We start from the raw sequence: 18,518 nt of genomic DNA, 5'->3' as shown, positions 1-18,518 counted from the left end.
TAATAGTTTGGACAATAATACAGTACGAGCAGTTCAATATCTTAGCTTGAGTACTGCGGAAAAAAGTCATTCAGTATTTACCACCCAACACGAAAGAAGGGAAAGCCTTACGAACTATTATCTGTAATACCGCAAGGAATTTACACTGTAGAGCTACATTTCCAAATTTACAAATACCAAGACTTTATTGTTATTAACGGTCAATTTGAAATTATACGACACAAACGAAGCTTGGATCGGAACTACAACTCCGCTGTTTGTACATCACTCCATGGCATCTGATAACATTCTTTCGACAACACTTATGTATCTGCGTTTCTATGAATACGATAAGGTATGTAAAACACTACATATTGTATATTGTATTGTACAATATTGTATCGATTATAGAAAGAATCGTAGATCGTCGTAGATATTACATCGTAAGCTGCTTGAACCGATGTACCTACTTGTGTTTGTCACGCTGTGCAAACCATCCGATGCTGTCACATTTGACACTGCGGCGGATTATTCGTGTGTGTTGGTGGTTAACGTTCCGACCGGGTGTGAGTACGGCATTCGGATGCTGGAAGCTGCGGAGTAGCAACGCCGTGCCAATACCGCAGAGCTGTGTGTTTTATTGTTTAACAGCTCCGTTTAACCTTGAGCAGCCGGATAATGGCGGATAGTTTCTTCAAAGCGGTGATTCGTGATCCCAAGTGGGACGTGCGGTCGGAAGCCAAACGCTTGGGCTTTCTGTTTCAATTGTATATCGATGCGAAAAAGCCGACGGAAGTGTTTATCAAGTACAAAACCGCCAAGTAAGTGGACCCAGTGACGGCACCCGGCAACAGCCGGCTGAAGGTGCGTCGCACAACTTAACAGCTAAACCTAACCTCGCACTCGTATTTGCAGGGAGGCGGCGAAGGCACGGGCCAGCTTAGCGCAAAATGAGAATGTGTTGCGCGTCGAATCGATGGACGAGTGGAATATAAAACCGAAAAAGCAGGAAAGCAAGGTTTGTAATACGGGTTTGATAAACATTCCACAAACATTCTTACCTTTGTTTTCTGTTATCGCAGCAACCGGAATATAATGCCTCTGCCGCACCGTCGCTCGTGGGAAGCACTGTCCAAACTAGATCCCCGGCCAAGCATAATTCTGCTGCACCGAACCACATGCCACAGCCGATGCAGATGCAGATGCCAATGCAGATGCCAATGCAGATGCAGATGCCGATGGGCCCGCAGGGAATGTTCAACGTTTGTGCCGCGTGCCGGAACAGTGGCGCTTCGTTCCAGTGCTTTGTTTGTGGCATATTCTACTGCGGCGACCAATGCCAAAGAGCCGATTGGCCGGCCCATATCATGCAATGTGTACCGTAAGTGAACCTATTGGCCCTTTTCCCGGTTAAACTCTTATCGTCGTTTAAACAGACATCTGTGTGTTGTACTGATAAAAGACATTACCATTTTTGCAGACGCTTGGTGCGAGCAACGAATCCGTTTGTGGCGGCCAACGTACCACAAATGAGCATGCCCTTACCCTTCAACGGAATGTTCCCCGGGGCGGGCAACAACAACTGGTACGAAAATAAAGAAAATGTACAACATCACGCGCCGCCGCACTCGAATGGCCCAGTGGCAGGTAGCTCCAAACAACAGCCCGGTACATCGAAACAACAGGCCCAGCAGCCGAAACCCGTCCCGACTGCTTCCTCGAAGGAATCGCCACCCTGTAACGTACCCACCAACGTGCTCAAAAGTATGGCCATGAAACGTCACCAGGACCAGGCCGACCCATCTAACGGTTTGGTAAGTGGTGCACCGAGCGCACCGGCTAAAGCGAACGAAGCCAAACCGGCCAAAGAAGGCTCCAAGCTGGCGAAGCGGGTGCAGCAAAAGACGGCTCCGAAACGTACCATCCAATACGCCACATTCCCGCTCGAGGGTGAGAATGTAAAGATTTCCTACGTCAGTGCCGGCGGCGAGCTGTACGTGTACCGTACCGGACCGGAAGCGAATGGTCAGCCGAACCGATACATCGAGCTGGTTAAACGTTCCATTGAATGTGCGCGAGGCGTTAAGGAGATGGTGCAGGCGGCACCAAAGGTAGAGGACGTTGTGTTTGCACCGTTCGATGGGGATTACTATCGGGCCGCTGTCAAGTCGGTGGACGGGTCGCAGGTGAGCGTGTTTTTCCCCGACTTTGGCAACTCGCTCACGGTCGAGTGGAAGCAGCTGAAAGACATTCCGGATAAGGACATACAGTACGGCACGTGCTACACGCACGCGGTAAAGATTGAAGGCGTACCGACACCGTACACGCCGATGGTATACCAGTTTCTTTGCCAGCTGCAAGAGCTGGATGATTTCGAGCTTACCAAGGTGGAGGATCGAGCCGGCGGCAAAACGATCGATATGCGCCACGTCCGGGAACTGTACCAGCTGAGCGAGAAGGTACGGGAGGTGGGCAAGAAGGAAAAAATGGACGAAAAGGCAAAGAATGCGGCAGTGAAGCAGGAGGCTGTACCGAAGGCGGCAATTCCCGATCCGGCCTCCTACCTTCCAGTTACGGCTGATGATGTAAGTGCTCTATTTTTAGTCTCTGCTTCATAGTGTAAAAATTGTTCAACAATTCACTTATTATTTGTCCCCCAATTTCACCACAGATCATTGAACACGACATGCAAATGGGGCCGGATGTGGAGCTGATGATAGTGGAAGCCTCGGAGCTGGACGGTTTGAACCAGCTGACGGTTATACTGAAATCGGACAGTCTGGAGTTCGCCAACATGCTGAACGAATGCGAACAGCGCGGAGCGGCCGACCCGAACCCTTACCAGCCGGAGGAGGAAAATCTAGTCTTCCTGTTACAGTTCGAAGGCATCTGGTGCCGTGCACTGTTGGCCAGCAGCCAGGACGAGGAGAAGCAGTACTATCTGCTCGATCTCGGCATTATACGTACGCTGAGCGAGCAGCCCGAATGTCGCCGCTATCCTGCCGGACTGACGCGCAAAATGTTTGCCTGCGAATGTATCGTTGATAGTAAGTGGTGTGGCGGTGCTGTAGAGGGCTAGTGCCGCTCAAACTTATCGAAATCCCTACCAAACATGCTCTTTTTTGTTTTTTAGATCCCGAAATGTTGGGAGTGACGAATGCAACGGAAGACAATAATGTTGCGCTGCGCGGTAAGACGCTAAAGGCCACCGTATACCAGCACACCGAGGAAGAAAATGAAACAACACACATTAAGATTCTTTCGATTAGAGGATAATTCATTATGCGGCACCTTCTTCTTTACGTTCGATTTACGCGAAACTCCTCTTTCATCTATTAAATAAGCTTGTTGTTGTATCGTTGCGATGGGAGTAAGTTACGCTGGTTAACTCGCCTTTGTTTTATCCCCTACCATGACTCCGTGCTCTTTGCAATGTTGTAATTGTAGTACGTAAGTGTGAAGCATCACACAGGTGTAAAACAAGTTGATTTTATTACAATCGCTTACGCTAAAGATGCCATTTAGGCAAGCCTTCCGCGAGCACGTTAAAAAATACAGCCAAAGCTGTAAGGAATACATATTCAGCACTGGATAGCAGTACTACTGACGCAAGCAAAAATGCTTCCAAAACGTGACGACGCGCACCGTTGCCTCCGAGCTGCTATTCTATTGACACAGCCGGTTTGCCTTTTCGGGGCGGTTTTCTAAACCATCTAGGTTAAAAATGCTTCAAATACAACCATTTATCAATAAACAAACCATTCGTTAATGAACTTCGGGCGGTAGTGGTGCGTTCGCTTTCCCTGCGCGTTGATCAAATTGTCATCGCGTGTTTTTCGAAATCGTTCTTATAGTACGTGGACCGAAAAAAAAGCGAAGCGAAGTTCTCGTTGCGTCGGACAGAGATGGCACCGTACGTGGTGCTTTCGGTGGTAGTGCTAAGTTTAACGCCACTGTTTCTGCCACCCACCGATGCGATCGTGCGCGGTGAACGTGTCCGCAAGCGGGGCATGTTTCCGTTTGCCGTTTCGTTACAGCTGGCCGATGCAAACTGGACACACTTCTGTGGCGGTACGCATCTGGGCGATGGATGGATACTAACCGCGGCGCACTGCATCATACCGCTGTAAGTATCGATTGAACTCTTTTTTCTTTCTTTCTGAAAGTGTGTTTGTCGTGATTGTCGTAATCGTTTTATGACAACAATGAGTGTTATTGTTCTGTTCCGTCCTACAACGTGTCTGCAACGTGGTAGCGTCTTATATCCTAAAGCGTACAATTAATGTCTAAATGTGTTAGCTTAATGTGTAAAATTCCCGCCCGCCCTGATCTGTTTCCCTGATAATTGGGATTTTAAAGGAAATTGTTTTGTTTTTTCATTTATAAAATCATCTTCCTACCGAACCTGGCGCTGTATGCTGTTTAATCGCTTTATCGTTTCACCTTTTTCAGGCGAAAGGGCAATCTGACGCAAATGGTGGCGGTAATTGGTGGCGCCAGTCTGGACGATAGCACCGTCGAACGTTTACCCATCGTTGAGACGCATCTGCTGGATAGTTACAATCCGTAAGTGAACCACCACACTGCTGTATGAGATTAACGAACCGAATCAATTAAAGAGAGGCTTTTTTCTGTTTCACTGTTCGTTCATCCGCTGGCAGCGTAACGATGGTAGGCGATATCGCATTGCTTCGGGCAGCGTTACCAACCACACCGAGCAGCAAACTGGAAGACGATCCACGGTCGATGTTAAGCTTACCCAACGACACCTACCGTACGGCCGCTAACGGTGAGCTGTGTTACATCTTCGGCTATGGGTCCGGGTCGTACGATGGGCCGATCAGCCGAACGCTCCACTACGGCACGGTGCTGGCCCTCGAGCTGGACCGATGCATTGGAATGATGGGAGCGGTCGTAGCGCCACCAACCGACTCTGGAATGTTTTGTGCCATTGGGCGGTCCGATGCTTGCAAGGTGAGTAGCTATTGCCATTTCCCAGTTGAGACTTGCTAGTTACTAAACTAGCGTTTCTTTTTTTTCTAAATTAACAGGGTGATTCCGGCGGAGGCTACGTGTGCCAGCGCCCTCCGTCCACGCAGTTTGTACTGCGCGGCGTCATCTCGTACGGGGTCGGCTGTGGGGCACCGGGAACGCCCGGCGTCTACACCGACGTTGCCTACTATTTGCGCCATTTTCCGATCGGTCCGACCGTGTGACCGGTTCGGCTTAAAGTAAAGTCCTTATCCTTTCTAATCTCGCTTAAACAAAACCCCCCAGTGTGTGTGTGTGTGGCGTCGTGTTATTTTCTTACTCTCCCCCTCGCATCACTCAATTGTTCGCGATCGGTTTTTCGCCCTTCTCGTCCATCTCCTCGTCGACCGCGTGCGTTGCGTGCCGTTCCTGCTGGGCGTGATCCTTCAGCGCGGCATCGCGCGTTTCCGGATGCAGCAGGGTGAGTGCACCGGCCAGCAGCACCGAGCAGCCGCAGATCGTGGTCGGTATCCACCAGGCGAGCCGGCCGAGCAGATCCGTAATGTACGGTGCCGCAATCGAGCCGACGTGCGCCATCGTCGAGCAGATGCCGAGCGCCGTGTTGCGTATCTCGGTCGGGAACAGCTCCGCCGTGTGCAGCGTCACGATCGCGTACACCGCGGTAATGCCGACGCGGCCCAGCATCGCGAGCGTTACCAGCAGGGTCGTGTTGTCGGGCGGGATGGTTAGCACCACCAGCAGACAGACGCCGGCGTACAGGAAGAAGCAGAACGAGGAGCTGCGCCGACCGAAGTACGCCAGCACGATCATCGAGAGTATGTACGCCACGATGTCTACGGAGCCGGTGGTCGCAACGTACACGTTTCGATTAGCCGCAAAGTTATCGGCATTGAGTGCTGTAGAGCAAAGACGGAACGGGAGCGGAATTTTAGAGGGTCAAATCATAAAATAACGTAAGCAAAACACGGCTGTACCTGTAACGTAATAGCACAGCGACGTAATGCACCACGTAAAGTGGCAAATAAGCGCCCGCCGGCAGAGTACGGGCGTCCCGTAAAGCTTCGTAAACTCGCTGAACGATTGCTTTAGCCGCGTGCTGAACGGTACCGGGGCCGAGTCGGTTTCCGCTTCCGCGGCGGCTTGATGCTTTTCCGCCACTGTCGCACTGTCGATCAGCTCCTGAGGTGCGCTGTGCCCGAACACCATCCGGTACGCTTTCCGTTCGCGGCCCTTGCTAAGCAGCCAGCGGGGAGATTCAACCAGGAAGCTGTGTGACAGACAGCGAAGGAAACAGATTAGATGGGGTTTTTTTTTGCTTGAGAACGCATAAACACACTCACTAAAGATGGATCACGAGCAGAAAGGACGGTACGGTCAGGGCGAGGGAAAGATCGCGCCACGGCTGGATGAGATAGGCGGCCAGCGCCAGACAGAGCATACCGAGCGGGTAGGAAAAGTTGAACGCAATGCTCATCCAGGACCGGTGCCGTTTGCCAATGTTTTCCGTCACTGGGGGAGAGCATCAAGCAAAAGGGACACACAAATTAGTCATCTGCCACACAACCCTTCCCAAGGGACAAAACAAAAAAAAACTTACGCAAAGCAAAGGCGGGATAGAACACCCCGGAAGCGGATGCACCGAGCCCGATGCGCCCAAGCAGCAGCAGCGCGTAGAACGGCGAAAAGGTCGTCAGCAGCCCGGCCACGATGTACAGTGTGGCCGCAATCGAAAAGCTCGTCTTGCGCCCGTACTTGTCCGAGATGACGCCGAAGCTGGACGCACCGACAAACTTGCCGATCGACAGGGCGACCTGCACGGTCGAACGGAGTGCGGTCCGCTCGCACAGCAGATCCCATTCCGGTACGATCGATACGCCGTCCGGTTGGTCGTAGTACATGTGCCAGCTGCCGGCGCCGGTGCCCGCCGTCGCGAGACAGTTAACCTCGGCCGGCGGTGGATGGGACTGGGTGTAGCTGAGCGCATCGTTGTAGTTCAGCTCGCTCAGCTGCCCATAGTTCCAGGTGTAGATCGTGCAGGTGCCATTTTTCGTGCTGCCCCTGGTGCGATGAGAGAGAGAGAGAGAGAGAGAGAGAGAGAGAGAGAGAGAGAGAGAGAGAGAGAGAGAGAGAGAGAGAGAGAGAGAGAGAGAGAGAGAGACGGCGTTAGAATGCATTCTAGAGGCGCTTGGCGAGCGTTGCGGTGGCTTACGTTGGTGAGGTGATGTTCCGTATTTCCTCATGGCTCCAGCCGGCCTGCAGCAGCTCCGGCACCATGCAGTAGTAGTTTTTCGGCAGCTGGCCCAGAAACACGTACGACGAGACGTGAAACCCGTTCAGGATGTTGGGCGTCAGGCAGAGGATGAACAGGACCCTGGCATTGGGATTTGTTTGGTTATCAAAAAAGAAAGGCTTGCTAGTTCATTGCTCACGATACAGGGGTTGCAAGGGGTTCTCATAGTTGTGGGACAGTTCATTGACTTTTACTTTTGGGAAGTGGACTTCATATGTTAATAATGAGACTCTTCGGAAATTCCTATTGGATTTGTTCGACAAGTTATGTTACAGAGACCAATTCTCATTACATTGAGGAAATTTCATATAAGAAAGAGTCAATAAAGTGTTCCACAGCTATTAGAACTCCCGGAAACCCCTGTAAGATAGCGCTCGGTAGTGAGACACGACATAACATTTAATCAGATTATGTCAGAGCGGTGCACCGGTTCGCGACAGATTAGAGCGAGCAAGATAGATAAGATTAGGAGCAGTGGCAATCGGTGGTGGAACAGTCCACTTGAATCTTGCCACTTTATCAGTAGGACATCTGCTCTTTAAGTGTATTAAAACGTTCCAAAACCGCAAAAAAACTCTCTCACACATCATCCGATCGTCGATAACGGGAGGTGAGTTGCCGACTTGACCCGATAGCTTGGACTCATTTCAACTCCCCCTTTTTCAATGCAAACCTCTCCCGGAGGAGGAGTTCCAGTTGTGCTTGACTTTAATTCCGAGTGGCAGCAGCGGCAGCGGTGGCGGCACGGCTTTGACGAAATGCAAATCATTTCGCGGCAGCACACGCGCGAATCGTGCGTTTCCGTTGCAGTTTTGCGCCTTCAAAATCGCGCGATCGCATGCCTCTCGTGTGTGGACAAAGTGATCAACCTTGGTGCGCGCATAAAAAAAAAAACACAACATAAACCGATCCGCATGGAGCGCCCCGTATATAGCAAACGTGCCCTTGGATGATGTTTGGCGTTGACAGGGCATTAATGACGATACCGGCTACTACTATCGGGTACGGCCGGTATTATGTTGTGCCGTGACATTCAAAACACCCTGCCATCCCTTGTGGCTCGATGCGCACTGTTACGCGGAAGCGGTAACACGCAGCCCATACTTATATATTCGTGTTTGATTAGACGCGATGGGAAATGGTACTGGTATGATGTGTATCGTGCAGCTTCATTGCACCTATAATTGCACGATAAGACCTCCATCATCATCTCGGTAGCAAGTGGTCTGCCCTGTACCGGCAATCAGCACAAATCCTGCTGATAACAAGGGCCTGCAATAAAAAAAGGAGGAACTTCCTAACCTTCCTTCCTCGATGCGATTGTCACTCGTAGATAGCAATATGAATGGCCAACCCCTCCCCACAACTCTGCATTGTTGTGTGGTGAAGAAAGGCGTCCAGATTCGATTCGACAAGATGAACCTATCCTGTCCCGAAACCTGGGGGTGAAGAAATGATTGCGCACTCGGCTCGGCACGATAAGCGAGGGTTGTTTTCCTTTCTGCGCCCTTCTTCACCGGCGTGTACCGCACGGACATGGCGCCCCCTGAACATCATCGCGATAGGCCGCCAATGGCCGCCACGAAAGGCAAAGGTCAGTTGTTAAACCTGCGCGCGCCAACTGTTTATGAATGCTAACGTTGGCTTCCCATTTGGACACTCGGCACACAGTTCCTTCCTCCATCCGGATGATAATTACCTCCTCGCACACACACACACACACACACACACACACCACCCCACCAAGGGGACCGTCTTTTAAGAAATAATTTATTCTATTAGCGCACGTTTTGTGTCCTCACAAAACCCCATTACGCGAGCGCGCGCGCTTTCAATCCCGCGCTGCGTTTGAAGGGTCGTTTTACGCAAATCTTCATTTTACGGCCTCCAGCAGGGGATTGGTACCGGTGTTGACCTCCACGTCTGATAGGGGAGGAATTTTTGGTTTGGTTTTCGTTTTCGGCAGGCGCTTTTTTGTGTGTTTTTGCGATGCCGTTCTTCCCCGAGCCTTATCTCTCTCACTGGCTGGACCCCTGGACCCAGTGCGCCGTTTGAAGTTTTTGGTGAGTGACGGGAGCTTTTATATTTGGAATGCCACTGCCAATTCAATCGGAGTAAGTGGGGCCTGTTTCGTTGGAATCTTTTTCCAAGAGGAATATAAGTGTGCAATTTCTCAGTAATAAGTAAAGGAACTTTCAAATCAATTCCCACTTTCATTGCTGTAGTTATCAACTCGCGAGATTGTTGCCCAGGGCTACTTCCAATTAGTGAGAACTTAATCCGCCTTTACGCTGTCCCACTCTCGACCACCGGACGACGGGTGTGCGATCGGTCGTCTCGAAAAACATTCCAGTATGAAAGTGCTCGCCCTATCAGCAGTGCTATTGCTCGACGTGTCCACTTCATCCCTTATAGCAACTGAACTCTTTTGAACCCGCAAAGCACACACGGGGTGAAAGTATAGAAAAGGAAGAGAGCGAGAGAGAGAGAGAGATAGAGCAAGAAAAAAGAAGGTAAAAGTAGAACCACTTTTGCTTCCCCTCCCCGGCCTACTACAGTGGTACGCACGCACAACCTTCATCGCTTGCGTTCTCGCCACCTCGCGTTGCCTGCGTATGTGTAAACGTACGCACAGAGAATGCACGTGCTGCACTGTCCAAGAACGTGTTTCTGATGCGTTTGGGTCGAGACGGCGCAACACAACCACCTTGATACACAATGGGATGGGAAGGCAAGCATGCATTGCTCCTACACGCGCCCAACCCTGCCCGCATCATCATTCTCGGGTGACCTTCGGGTGATTTTCTAAATTCTTCCTCCATTTCCCTGAGCGGAACCATTTTTCTAACGCGCTTTGGTTGCGTACGGCAACAGCGCCTCGCATGTGTGTGTGTTATCTTTGTGGGAGGGGTTCGGGTTTATTTTTATCCTTCCCGACGCGGTCAACGTCAACGGTGGCCGCTGTTTTGCAACCGAAACACGCTCCTCGACCTATATTTTTTTCTTGGCTTGGCGAATGGCGCGCGCGTTGAAAATTAGAATGGGAAACGTGTTTCCAAGGGTTTTCCACGCTTTCCACTCCACTTACCATAGCCACAGCCCACGGTCGCCCTTTTTCTCCAGCCCGTCGAGAATGGTTTGCTTCAGATCGCCCGCCGACTGGACGGTCAGCTTGGCGGTGCCGTTCTTTAGCTGGGCGGGAGACTCTTCGAGCTGCTGTTGCTGCTGCTGCTGCTCATCTCCTTTCCGTTGCTCACCATCGCCCACCGTATGATCTTCCTGCTCCTGGCCCATCCTTGGCGTTCTTGGATAAACGGATTAACGGACTCACTTTGCAACACAGCTCACAAGCGCGCCGTACATTTGAACTTTCCCACCCCTTTTCACTTTACGCGCGCGCTGCGCACACGTGCTTTTTTCGTGATTTAAGTATTTGCTAACACAACGGTATCATTTCCGACTGAAAAAACAACTGAGATGATGGTTCACTACTATTTGATTCGCACGTGTGAGTTGTGTTTGCGCCAAAATTTTCCTCGCCGTTGGCGGCCAAAACCGATGGCAACGAGCGGGCTTAGCAACCGCGCGCGGTGTGGATGGCGTTATCTCTAGCAATGCGCGCAGCTGCCGCTTGCGTCTCCGATGGCGTACGCGTACCGAGTGAGAGTGAAAACGCAACTGCCACAAATTCAAACACGCGCGCGCGTGCTCGAGCGTATATCGGGAGAGCAAGAGCGAGCGCGAAATGGGAGAGAGAGAGGCCGATTTGAAAACTGCTCGAAATCGGCGAAGCGAAGGACTGCGCGCGTGGGGATCTTACAGTAAATTGGATTAGATGGTGCCGCATTTGGGACCTTTTCGTCCGCTTTCAATGCACTTTCCGATCGGCCCTTCTATTAGCCAGTTCTACACACCGGGTGCGGTGGCAATACGGCTACAGTTACGAATTGCTGCCACGAATTGTATGCCACATCCGGTCAGCGGCCAATTGGCTGCCGACCGGGGAGAGCGCTCTTTTGTGCATCAATCAAAGACCACGGGGCTTAAGAATCGAGCGACGAAATTGATGACAAACCCCAGACCGATTACTTTCCGGGGGTGGAGGTACTTGTGCCTTTAACATTGTGGGTTCTTTTCTTTCTTTGACGAGCGAGCAACAAATACATTGTATCAAGAGGACACAGAGCAGAGGGGCAGGAAACAGTTAAACGAATCTTGCGGGTTTGTTCGAACGTCTTCGTTCCCCAGGAACATGACACGGTGGGGTTTTTATTCACAAAAAAAAGGTTAACAAAACAAGCAAAAAGCAGGTCTCCACGTTTCAGGCCATTCGTTTGGGCAGCTGGAAGAAGTGCTGGCGGTTGCAATCCTTATCCTCCTTACCGCTGTCATCATCGTCGTCTTCGTCGTCCTCGTACATGATGCGCTTCAAATTAACTGTGCGTGTGCGGGAAGCTGCTTTCGCTGCGTCGTCCGCGGTCGTCTTCTTCTCCGACGATGATGGTTTGTCGTCTTCATCGTCGTCCTCGTACATAATGCGCTTCAGATTTACGGTGCGCTCCCGGGGTGGTGCGTTCCGCGGGATTTCCTGCCTATTACTATCGTTTGCTTCCGTGGAATGCTGGCTTGTCGTCGTTTGTACTGCATCCGATGGCACATTACTAGTAGTAGTAGTAGTAGTGATCGTAGGCGACGATGACGATGGAATGTCCTCCTCCTCCCTTACCATCGATGCTTCGAGCCGATCGAGCTCGGCAAAATCAAGCATATCATCGTCGTCATCATTGAACATATCGTCCATGCCGGATGATGTGTTGTTCTGGTGCGCTTGTTCGGTGGAGCTTTTCTGTGGGACACCACCCGCGTCCACCAAACCCTCCTCGTCCGTTGGGAACAGATCCTCATCGTCGTCGTCGATCATGTCCTGTAGTGAAGCGTTAAAAGCGTCCTCTTCTTCTTCGTTGACCACTTTCGTCACCTTTTTTTCGGCCAACACTGGCTTCGGTTGAGGAGCTGGCGGTGTTTCCTTCGCGCGCTGCCGTCGCCATCGCTCCCAGGTCAGTACGACCTTTACCTGATTGAACGTAATCTCCGGTGGACAGCGTTCCTTGATGGAGGTGAGCGTAATCGATTGGCCGAGATCGGCGGGCAGATGCATCGCAATCGCTGCGTACACATCCTCCCGGACACCGAGCCGGCTCACATCACGCTCCTCGACGGGCAGCCCCGACCGTACTGCGTCCAGTATGTGCTCGATGATGGTTGCCTCCTTGAGGCTTCTTATAGCGGCAATCTCGGCAATCGATTTGCCCTCCCTTTTCCACAAACTATAGCTCGTGGCTTTCGTTGCGGACAGCCCCTCAATCGAGGGTTGGCTGGGCTGGTGCTGCGTCGTTGAGCTGCTGGCACCGGGCAGCAGATTGCGCTGCTGCTGTATGCACACCAGAAACTCGCGCCCAAACTTTTGCAGCTTCGCGTCGGAAAACCCGTCCAGCTGGATGTCCTTCATCTCCTGCAGGTTGAGCGGCTGCCGGGTGGCCATCGCGTGCAGGGCCGCGTTCGACGCGATCATGTACGGCATACACTCGTAGGTCGTCGCCAGCTCGGCCCGCTTCTTCAGCAACGACTTGACAAGTTCTTGGCGCAGATCTTGCTGTGTTGCGGGCGGCCGAGCCGCCGGCAGCTGCGCCGTCTCGTACAGTGAGGCGGGCTTAATGACGGTCAGCGATCGGAACATGGTGGTGGTGGGTTTGAGCAGCAGCTTGCGATCTTTGCCACCGTCCGCGAGCCAGCGGCGCCCGGCAGGTGCTAGCTGGTAGTGCACTCCCTGAGCAAATTTGTTGAACTGGTTCGTGATCTTCGTCTTGCTCAGGTAGCCCTCCCGCTCGAGCAGCGTGCCGAGCCCCTTCCACCAGTCCTCGTCCCGATGCTTGCCCTTCCCGTGCAGCGCGTTCGTGTGGAACCGTTCGGGCAGCTTTTTGTTCTTGGAGCCGCGCAGCAACAAGATGGGCATTGCCATGCTGACCGCGCCATAAAACGCCCCGATCGCCTTCAGGAACAGTTCGGCGTCGGACGCAAAATTGTAGCAGCCGTCCGCATCGATCCCCTCGTACCGCTCGCAATCCTTCGCCAAACCGCCGCGCGTACAGTTGTCGCAGCAGCGGAGCTTCGGTGCGGTCGCTTGCCCCTGCTCCGCTTTTTGCGCCTCGACCGGCATGACGCCCTCGAAGTAGTTCAGTATGAACCGCCGCCGACAGTCGCGCAGCTCCACGTACTCGGCCATCCGGCGGCCGAGCTCTTCCTGCGTTGCCTTCACCGAGCTGGGGATTTCCGAACGCAGAAATTCGTGCGTTTTGAAATCGCTCGCGCTCCAGTATATGATGCAGCGGGCCGGCTGCCCGTCTCGGCCCGCCCGACCCGCCTCCTGGTAGTAGCTTTCCAGGTCCTTCGACGCGCCGTAGTGTATGACGAGCCGCACGTCCGGCTTATCGATGCCCATGCCGAACGCGATCGTTGCCACGATCACGCGCACCCGATCGGTCACAAAGCTTTCCAGCACCTCCTTCCGCCGGTTTAGCGACATGCCGCCGTGGTACGGCGCACAGTCGATGCGCTTGGCCTGCAGCAGCCCCACAATGTCGTCCGTTTGCTTGCGCGTCAGACAGTAGACGATGGTGCTTCCGTCCCGATTTTCCGCCACCAGTGGCTGTATGTCGTGCATCGGGCCGAGCGGTGATTTCGGCCGCACGATAAACTCCAGGTTCGGCCGATCGAACCCGGTGCAGAGCACCTGGGGCCGTACCAGCCCGAGCGAGGCAACGATATCGTCCCGCACCTTTTGCGTGGCCGTCGCAGTAACCGCCAGTATGGGCACCTTGGGGCAGAGCTTCCGTATCACGCCCAGATTGCGGTAGGCGGGCCGGAAATCGTGGCCCCATTTGCTTAAGCAGTGCGCTTCATCGATCGCGAACAGGACGAGCTGATCCTGCACCGCTCGGAGCAGCGACTCGCCAGCGTCGGTCGCAATGTACTCGGGCGTAAGGTATACGACGCGCAGCAGGCCTGCTTTGATGTCCGCCAGGCGCGATTCTTTCTGGGCCGAGCCGAGCAGACAGGCGGGTATGTTGCACAGGTTCAGCGCCATCACCTGATCCTGCATCAAGCTGATCAGGGGCGATACGACGAAGGTCAGCCGGTTGAGAAAGACGGACGGGAACTGGTAGGTGAGCGATTTGCCGTAACCGGTCGTCATGATCGCACAGTTGTCCCGCCGCTGCACGATGATGGAGTGGATGATGCGCCACTGCATCGGCCGGAACGATGTGTGACCGAAGCTGGCGGACAGGGTTTTAAGATGCTCCGGACCTGGTTCATCGCTGTCGTTGGATTCGCCGGGCTGTTTAGGTCCGGCCTTGGGGAAGGACATAATTTTGCCTGTAGTCTACAATGAAAGGAAACACGGTTTCGAGCGAGTTGTGCGGTGAACAAACGAATGCGTGTTTGTTTTTTTTTGTACTGCCCAGAATGCCGCGCAACAGAACTGTCAAACGGATGGAGCTGAATTGACGTTAGCGGCAGTGTTGCCAGGGGAGAATCTGATAAGCAGTGGTTAGACGACGCAAGGGCTGATTGTTTGAAGGAAATGAACAAAATTGGCAATTTATATGTGCTTTTTAAGTTAATACATAGTTTTGCGTGTTTTAAGCTCAAACACTGGAATTAAAGCAATATCATCGTTTCTGTAACATCATATCATACGTGAAAATGATGATATAATCGCCTGTTATGCTTCAAATGAGTTCTTTCCTTTCCAACAGTCATGCGGAGCATACGTTTTTTAACTATGAAAATCTGTCCCCAATAAAACTTTATTGCTTCCATCGTAATCGAATTTTTAAAATGTTATTTTAAAAAACCCTCCCCTTTTTTGTTCTAATAAAATAGTAACGTCTTCCGTTACTGCAAACGTTATCACTTATCACAAATGGATTCGCGCTGTGTGTTTCGCATCGTTCGAATGCAATGCGGTTGTGCTTTCCCCTCCCATGGGGTAATCGTATTATCATTCGAAATCCCCCGTCCGGCGAGTGGTGCAGTTTTTTTTTTGATTTTGTTGAATGCATTCTTCCATACCCTCATCCATGCTGATTACGTTAAGGCTCTTCTTTACCGTGCACCACATAGGCGATTAATTTCTCTTTCGCTATCGTTATCACTTTTCTCCCCGGGTTTCAAAAACACCTTTCGCAACGCCATGTCAAGTGCATCATCCTTCCGTATCAGCAGTTCCCTATGGCATCGCCGTCGTGCCCTCGGTCGTTGAAAAACGGGGCGGAATTTGGCGCTCGCTGGTGTTGCTGCTGCTGCTGCTGCTAGCGGCTTTGCTGCGCTTATCAGGATCCGCTGCCAGGTAATCGGCCATGGTAACGTAGTGCGGACCGCCGTAAAAGTCAAGTACCGCGATTTGCGTGATGTTCAGCTTGCAGAGGAAAAAGTTATGCCCATCGGCTGGAGAAACCCGGCGCGTGAAAGGAGAAGCAAAGCAAGTGTTTAGACAAGGTGAGGGTTGTTACATACACATACACACACACACAACTGATAAGGAGTGGGCGTTAGTGTCTTTTCGCGGAATGCGATTAGAATTCCCTCCCCATTGAAGGTGAACTGCCCACTTCAAAACTTACTTTGGATCCACTTTTGCGCTGCTGGATGGCGGCTAAACATGGCCCTGGAGCCGAACGCATACTCGGCGGTACCGTTCTCGATTTTGTCCGCCCGGCCCGAGACCATGATGCGGGCGCAGGTCGGTTCCATCGGATCGATACCGTTGCGCGTGCAGTAGAGGTCCTGGTCGAGCGTCAGCATCACCGTCAGCCGGTTGTCCCGGTCCAGATCCTGGGCGGTGTAGTCGAGCATGGTCAGGTAGAAGTACAGCGTGCCGGTGGACTTTTCGCCCCGCGCACTGTCCGCCACCGAGATGATGTTCACCATGGGGAAGCCCTTGATAGCGTCCACCGTCGAGAGCGAGCCCATCGAAACCCATTCTGTGTGAGGGAATGGAGAGATTTAGAAAAGAAAAAAGAAAACGCAATGCAGCGCTAATGGTTTCTATTCGGGCTTACCGGCCTTATGCACCAGGTAGCGTGCCATCTTGGCGTACTCGGTGTGCGGTGGCGGCCCATCGCTATCGTCTTCGAACATTTCTATCAGTGACCCGCCGGAAAGGTTATTCCAGCACGCGAGCGTGGTCAGCAGTATTGCCGAGACCATGATGTACAGCACGATCCATCGCTTGGTGCCGACCGGTGCGACCGGGGCCACCGTTTCGCCGAACTGTTTGTACGTGACCGACGGAATCGTCATGATGGCACGGTATGCTGCTCCCTGTTGTTTGAGTATTACCTGTGAAAGACACGAAAAAGCTGCATTTTTATTTCATTCACAATCGATCATTGCAACATGCCCCATCGCTATCCAACCCCACACCCCGCGATGATTCATAATTGGATCTTGCAACGGAAATGATCGCGCATTTCTTTGTTTCCGAAGCACCACCACCACCGGACTTATGACGCAGATATCGTCGGGTGTGATAAAGCGTTGCCCATTTGCACAACACCATTGCCTTCCGCACGCGCGCACACACACACACACACACACACACACACACAAGGCAAGCACGATCTCGCGATCGCGAAGGTCAGAACTTGTTTGCCTTTCTTTGGTAGGCGGAAGGCGGGACGGAAAGGGCGAGTGAAATGCGCTTTACAACAGGAACGGAACCTTCACTCGAATGATTAGCACACATTAGAGCCTTACACTTACTTCTGTACAGTCCCTGGAATAAGTTGTAATGTCCGACTGGTCCGAGAATGGGCGATTAAATGCGAAAAGTGCGATTCGTTCCAGTTGTTTTTGATTTGGCTTGTGTCGTGTTTTTGTTGTTGTTGTTGCTATTATTTGTTGTGAAATGAGAACATCGCTACGGAGAGGTAGCGGGTTGTGTCAGGTCAGTTTGATTTGACAGTTGTGCTCAGACGCGGGCGCGGGCGTGCTGCTGTCAGTGCGAGAGAAAGAAAGTTTGCTGTCCAGCGAACTTTGTTGTTTAGCAGAAGATTAACAGGGTCATTTACGTTCGTAAATTTAGGAAAAACAACAACACTGAAACACAGTGTTTATTAATACACTGATTGAAAACACTGAAAGGAGAAGAAGCAACGTTTCTGTACGACTGAACCCAAGTGCCACAAATCCACTAAACGAACATTAAACGGGTTCTAAACGGCTCAAGCTCTCAACCTTGAATGGAATCTAAAAAAACTTCGTTTAGCAGACAACAAACGAGTGATGCATTCTAAAAAAAGCAAAAAAGCTGGTGGCACCATCTGTTTGTGGGATAGCCACACCAGTGGCGGATTTAACGGTACGCGGACTGAGCGGCCGCGGGGGGCCCCGTCAATTTAGGGGCCCCGTCAATTTAGGGGCCCCGTGAATGGTAATTCCAGCATATGCAAAAATGTGTACAGTAGCCTCATCGAAAACTTCTGTGCCCAATAGGGGCCTCATGGACGAAGAGACTCATACTTGGTGTTTAAAAATGATCTAGAGCTATCGCTTGATATTTTTTTTTGATTATATCGTTTCCTAGACTTGAAAAAGACATCAAGTATAATTATTCGTTGTTAGGCAGTGTGTTAGATCGTCATCAGGAAGTTTGTGATCTTGTTTACACTGTACTCTAGTTTAAATTTCCATTTACACGTTGACAACACTGTTAACAAGGCATACAAGATGCTAGGTTTAATCTTTCGACAATTCCGTGAATGTAATGATGTCTTATGTCTTAAGTCGTTGTTTACTGGTGTGCTCGTGCATGGAATATTGCTCAATTCTTTGGTTTCCGAATTGTACTACGATGATTAACACAATAGAGGCAATAAAACGGAAGTTTACAAGACTTGCCTTAAAAGGCGACCAATTCGGAGGACTTAGAACCATACCAAATTATCGCTCGCGTTGCCTTCTGCTTGGCCTATAGAAGCTCAAACACCGTTTTAAGGTAAAACAGTGTGTATTTGTTGCTAAAGTATTCGTCTAAAAACGAATTAGACCTTTTTTTATTCTAGAATAGCAACATCTACGTGCCATCGAGACCTCTTCGCTCTCATAACTTGCTTGTTGGTGAGAGCAGACATACCTTATATGGATACAATGAGCCGTTACTAGCTATGTCAAGGCAATTCAATACACGGTCCTA

General features: G+C 51.5%; 5 protein-coding genes across 5 annotated transcripts; 2 read left to right on the top strand and 3 right to left on the bottom strand.

The window, feature by feature from the left end:
* Positions 1-507: 507 nt before the first annotated feature.
* Positions 508-3,752, top strand: LOC121587812. Its single transcript, XM_041904984.1, has 6 exons — positions 508-800; positions 895-997; positions 1,062-1,360; positions 1,460-2,564; positions 2,651-3,026; positions 3,113-3,752. The coding sequence occupies exons 1-6, from the start codon at positions 658-660 to the stop codon at positions 3,253-3,255; spliced, it is 2,169 nt and encodes a 722-aa protein (XP_041760918.1). The 5' UTR covers positions 508-657; the 3' UTR covers positions 3,256-3,752.
* Positions 3,753-3,873: 121 nt separating this feature from the next.
* Positions 3,874-5,260, top strand: LOC121587814 (serine protease 44-like). Its single transcript, XM_041904986.1, has 4 exons — positions 3,874-4,105; positions 4,432-4,545; positions 4,641-4,953; positions 5,031-5,260. Exons 1-4 carry the CDS (start codon positions 3,885-3,887, stop codon positions 5,193-5,195), a joined length of 813 nt encoding a protein of 270 aa, XP_041760920.1. The 5' UTR covers positions 3,874-3,884; the 3' UTR covers positions 5,196-5,260.
* LOC121587813 (organic cation transporter protein-like) lies at positions 4,169-10,943 on the bottom strand. Its single transcript, XM_041904985.1, has 6 exons — positions 10,350-10,943; positions 7,181-7,342; positions 6,569-7,029; positions 6,312-6,480; positions 5,946-6,238; positions 4,169-5,867 (listed from the first exon to the last, which is right to left on the bottom strand). The coding sequence occupies exons 1-6, from the start codon at positions 10,553-10,555 to the stop codon at positions 5,308-5,310; spliced, it is 1,851 nt and encodes a 616-aa protein (XP_041760919.1). The 5' UTR covers positions 10,556-10,943; the 3' UTR covers positions 4,169-5,307.
* Positions 10,944-11,461: 518 nt separating this feature from the next.
* LOC121587811 (Werner syndrome ATP-dependent helicase-like) lies at positions 11,462-14,817 on the bottom strand. Its single transcript, XM_041904982.1, has one exon. It carries the CDS (start codon positions 14,685-14,687, stop codon positions 11,583-11,585), a length of 3,105 nt encoding a protein of 1,034 aa, XP_041760916.1. The 5' UTR covers positions 14,688-14,817; the 3' UTR covers positions 11,462-11,582.
* A 481-nt stretch (positions 14,818-15,298) lies between these two features.
* Positions 15,299-17,240, bottom strand: LOC121589884 (protein CREG1-like). Its single transcript, XM_041909106.1, has 4 exons — positions 17,087-17,240; positions 16,384-16,663; positions 15,946-16,305; positions 15,299-15,769 (listed from the first exon to the last, which is right to left on the bottom strand). Exons 2-4 carry the CDS (start codon positions 16,622-16,624, stop codon positions 15,552-15,554), a joined length of 819 nt encoding a protein of 272 aa, XP_041765040.1. The 5' UTR covers positions 16,625-16,663; positions 17,087-17,240; the 3' UTR covers positions 15,299-15,551.
* Positions 17,241-18,518: the final 1,278 nt, after the last annotated feature.

This window comes from Anopheles merus, chromosome 2R (assembly GCF_017562075.2).
Source record: "Anopheles merus strain MAF chromosome 2R, AmerM5.1, whole genome shotgun sequence".
NCBI classification, from domain to species: domain Eukaryota; kingdom Metazoa; phylum Arthropoda; class Insecta; order Diptera; family Culicidae; genus Anopheles; species Anopheles merus.
Note: the sequence above shows the minus strand (reverse complement) of the source record. Positions and strands in the feature narration are given on the sequence as shown.

Coding starts and splice junctions, on each gene's coding strand:
- LOC121587812 (XM_041904984.1), top strand. CDS start 658: ATGGCGGATAGTTTCTTCAAAGCGGTGATTCGTGATCCCAAGTGGGAC. Junction 998..1,061: donor CGAAAAAGCAGGAAAGCAAG/GTTTGTAATACG, acceptor CTGTTATCGCAG/CAACCGGAATATAATGCCTC. Junction 1,361..1,459: donor CATATCATGCAATGTGTACC/GTAAGTGAACCT, acceptor CCATTTTTGCAG/ACGCTTGGTGCGAGCAACGA.
- LOC121587814 (XM_041904986.1), top strand. CDS start 3,885: ATGGCACCGTACGTGGTGCTTTCGGTGGTAGTGCTAAGTTTAACGCCA. Junction 4,106..4,431: donor GCGCACTGCATCATACCGCT/GTAAGTATCGAT, acceptor CACCTTTTTCAG/GCGAAAGGGCAATCTGACGC. Junction 4,546..4,640: donor CTGCTGGATAGTTACAATCC/GTAAGTGAACCA, acceptor ATCCGCTGGCAG/CGTAACGATGGTAGGCGATA.
- LOC121587813 (XM_041904985.1), bottom strand. CDS start 10,555: ATGGGCCAGGAGCAGGAAGATCATACGGTGGGCGATGGTGAGCAACGG. Junction 7,030..7,180: donor CGGAACATCACCTCACCAAC/GTAAGCCACCGC, acceptor TCATCGCACCAG/GGGCAGCACGAAAAATGGCA. Junction 6,481..6,568: donor CTATCCCGCCTTTGCTTTGC/GTAAGTTTTTTT, acceptor GCTCTCCCCCAG/TGACGGAAAACATTGGCAAA.
- LOC121587811 (XM_041904982.1), bottom strand. CDS start 14,687: ATGTCCTTCCCCAAGGCCGGACCTAAACAGCCCGGCGAATCCAACGAC.
- LOC121589884 (XM_041909106.1), bottom strand. CDS start 16,624: ATGACGATTCCGTCGGTCACGTACAAACAGTTCGGCGAAACGGTGGCC. Junction 16,306..16,383: donor CTACCTGGTGCATAAGGCCG/GTAAGCCCGAAT, acceptor TCCCTCACACAG/AATGGGTTTCGATGGGCTCG. Junction 15,770..15,945: donor AGCGCAAAAGTGGATCCAAA/GTAAGTTTTGAA, acceptor GGGTTTCTCCAG/CCGATGGGCATAACTTTTTC.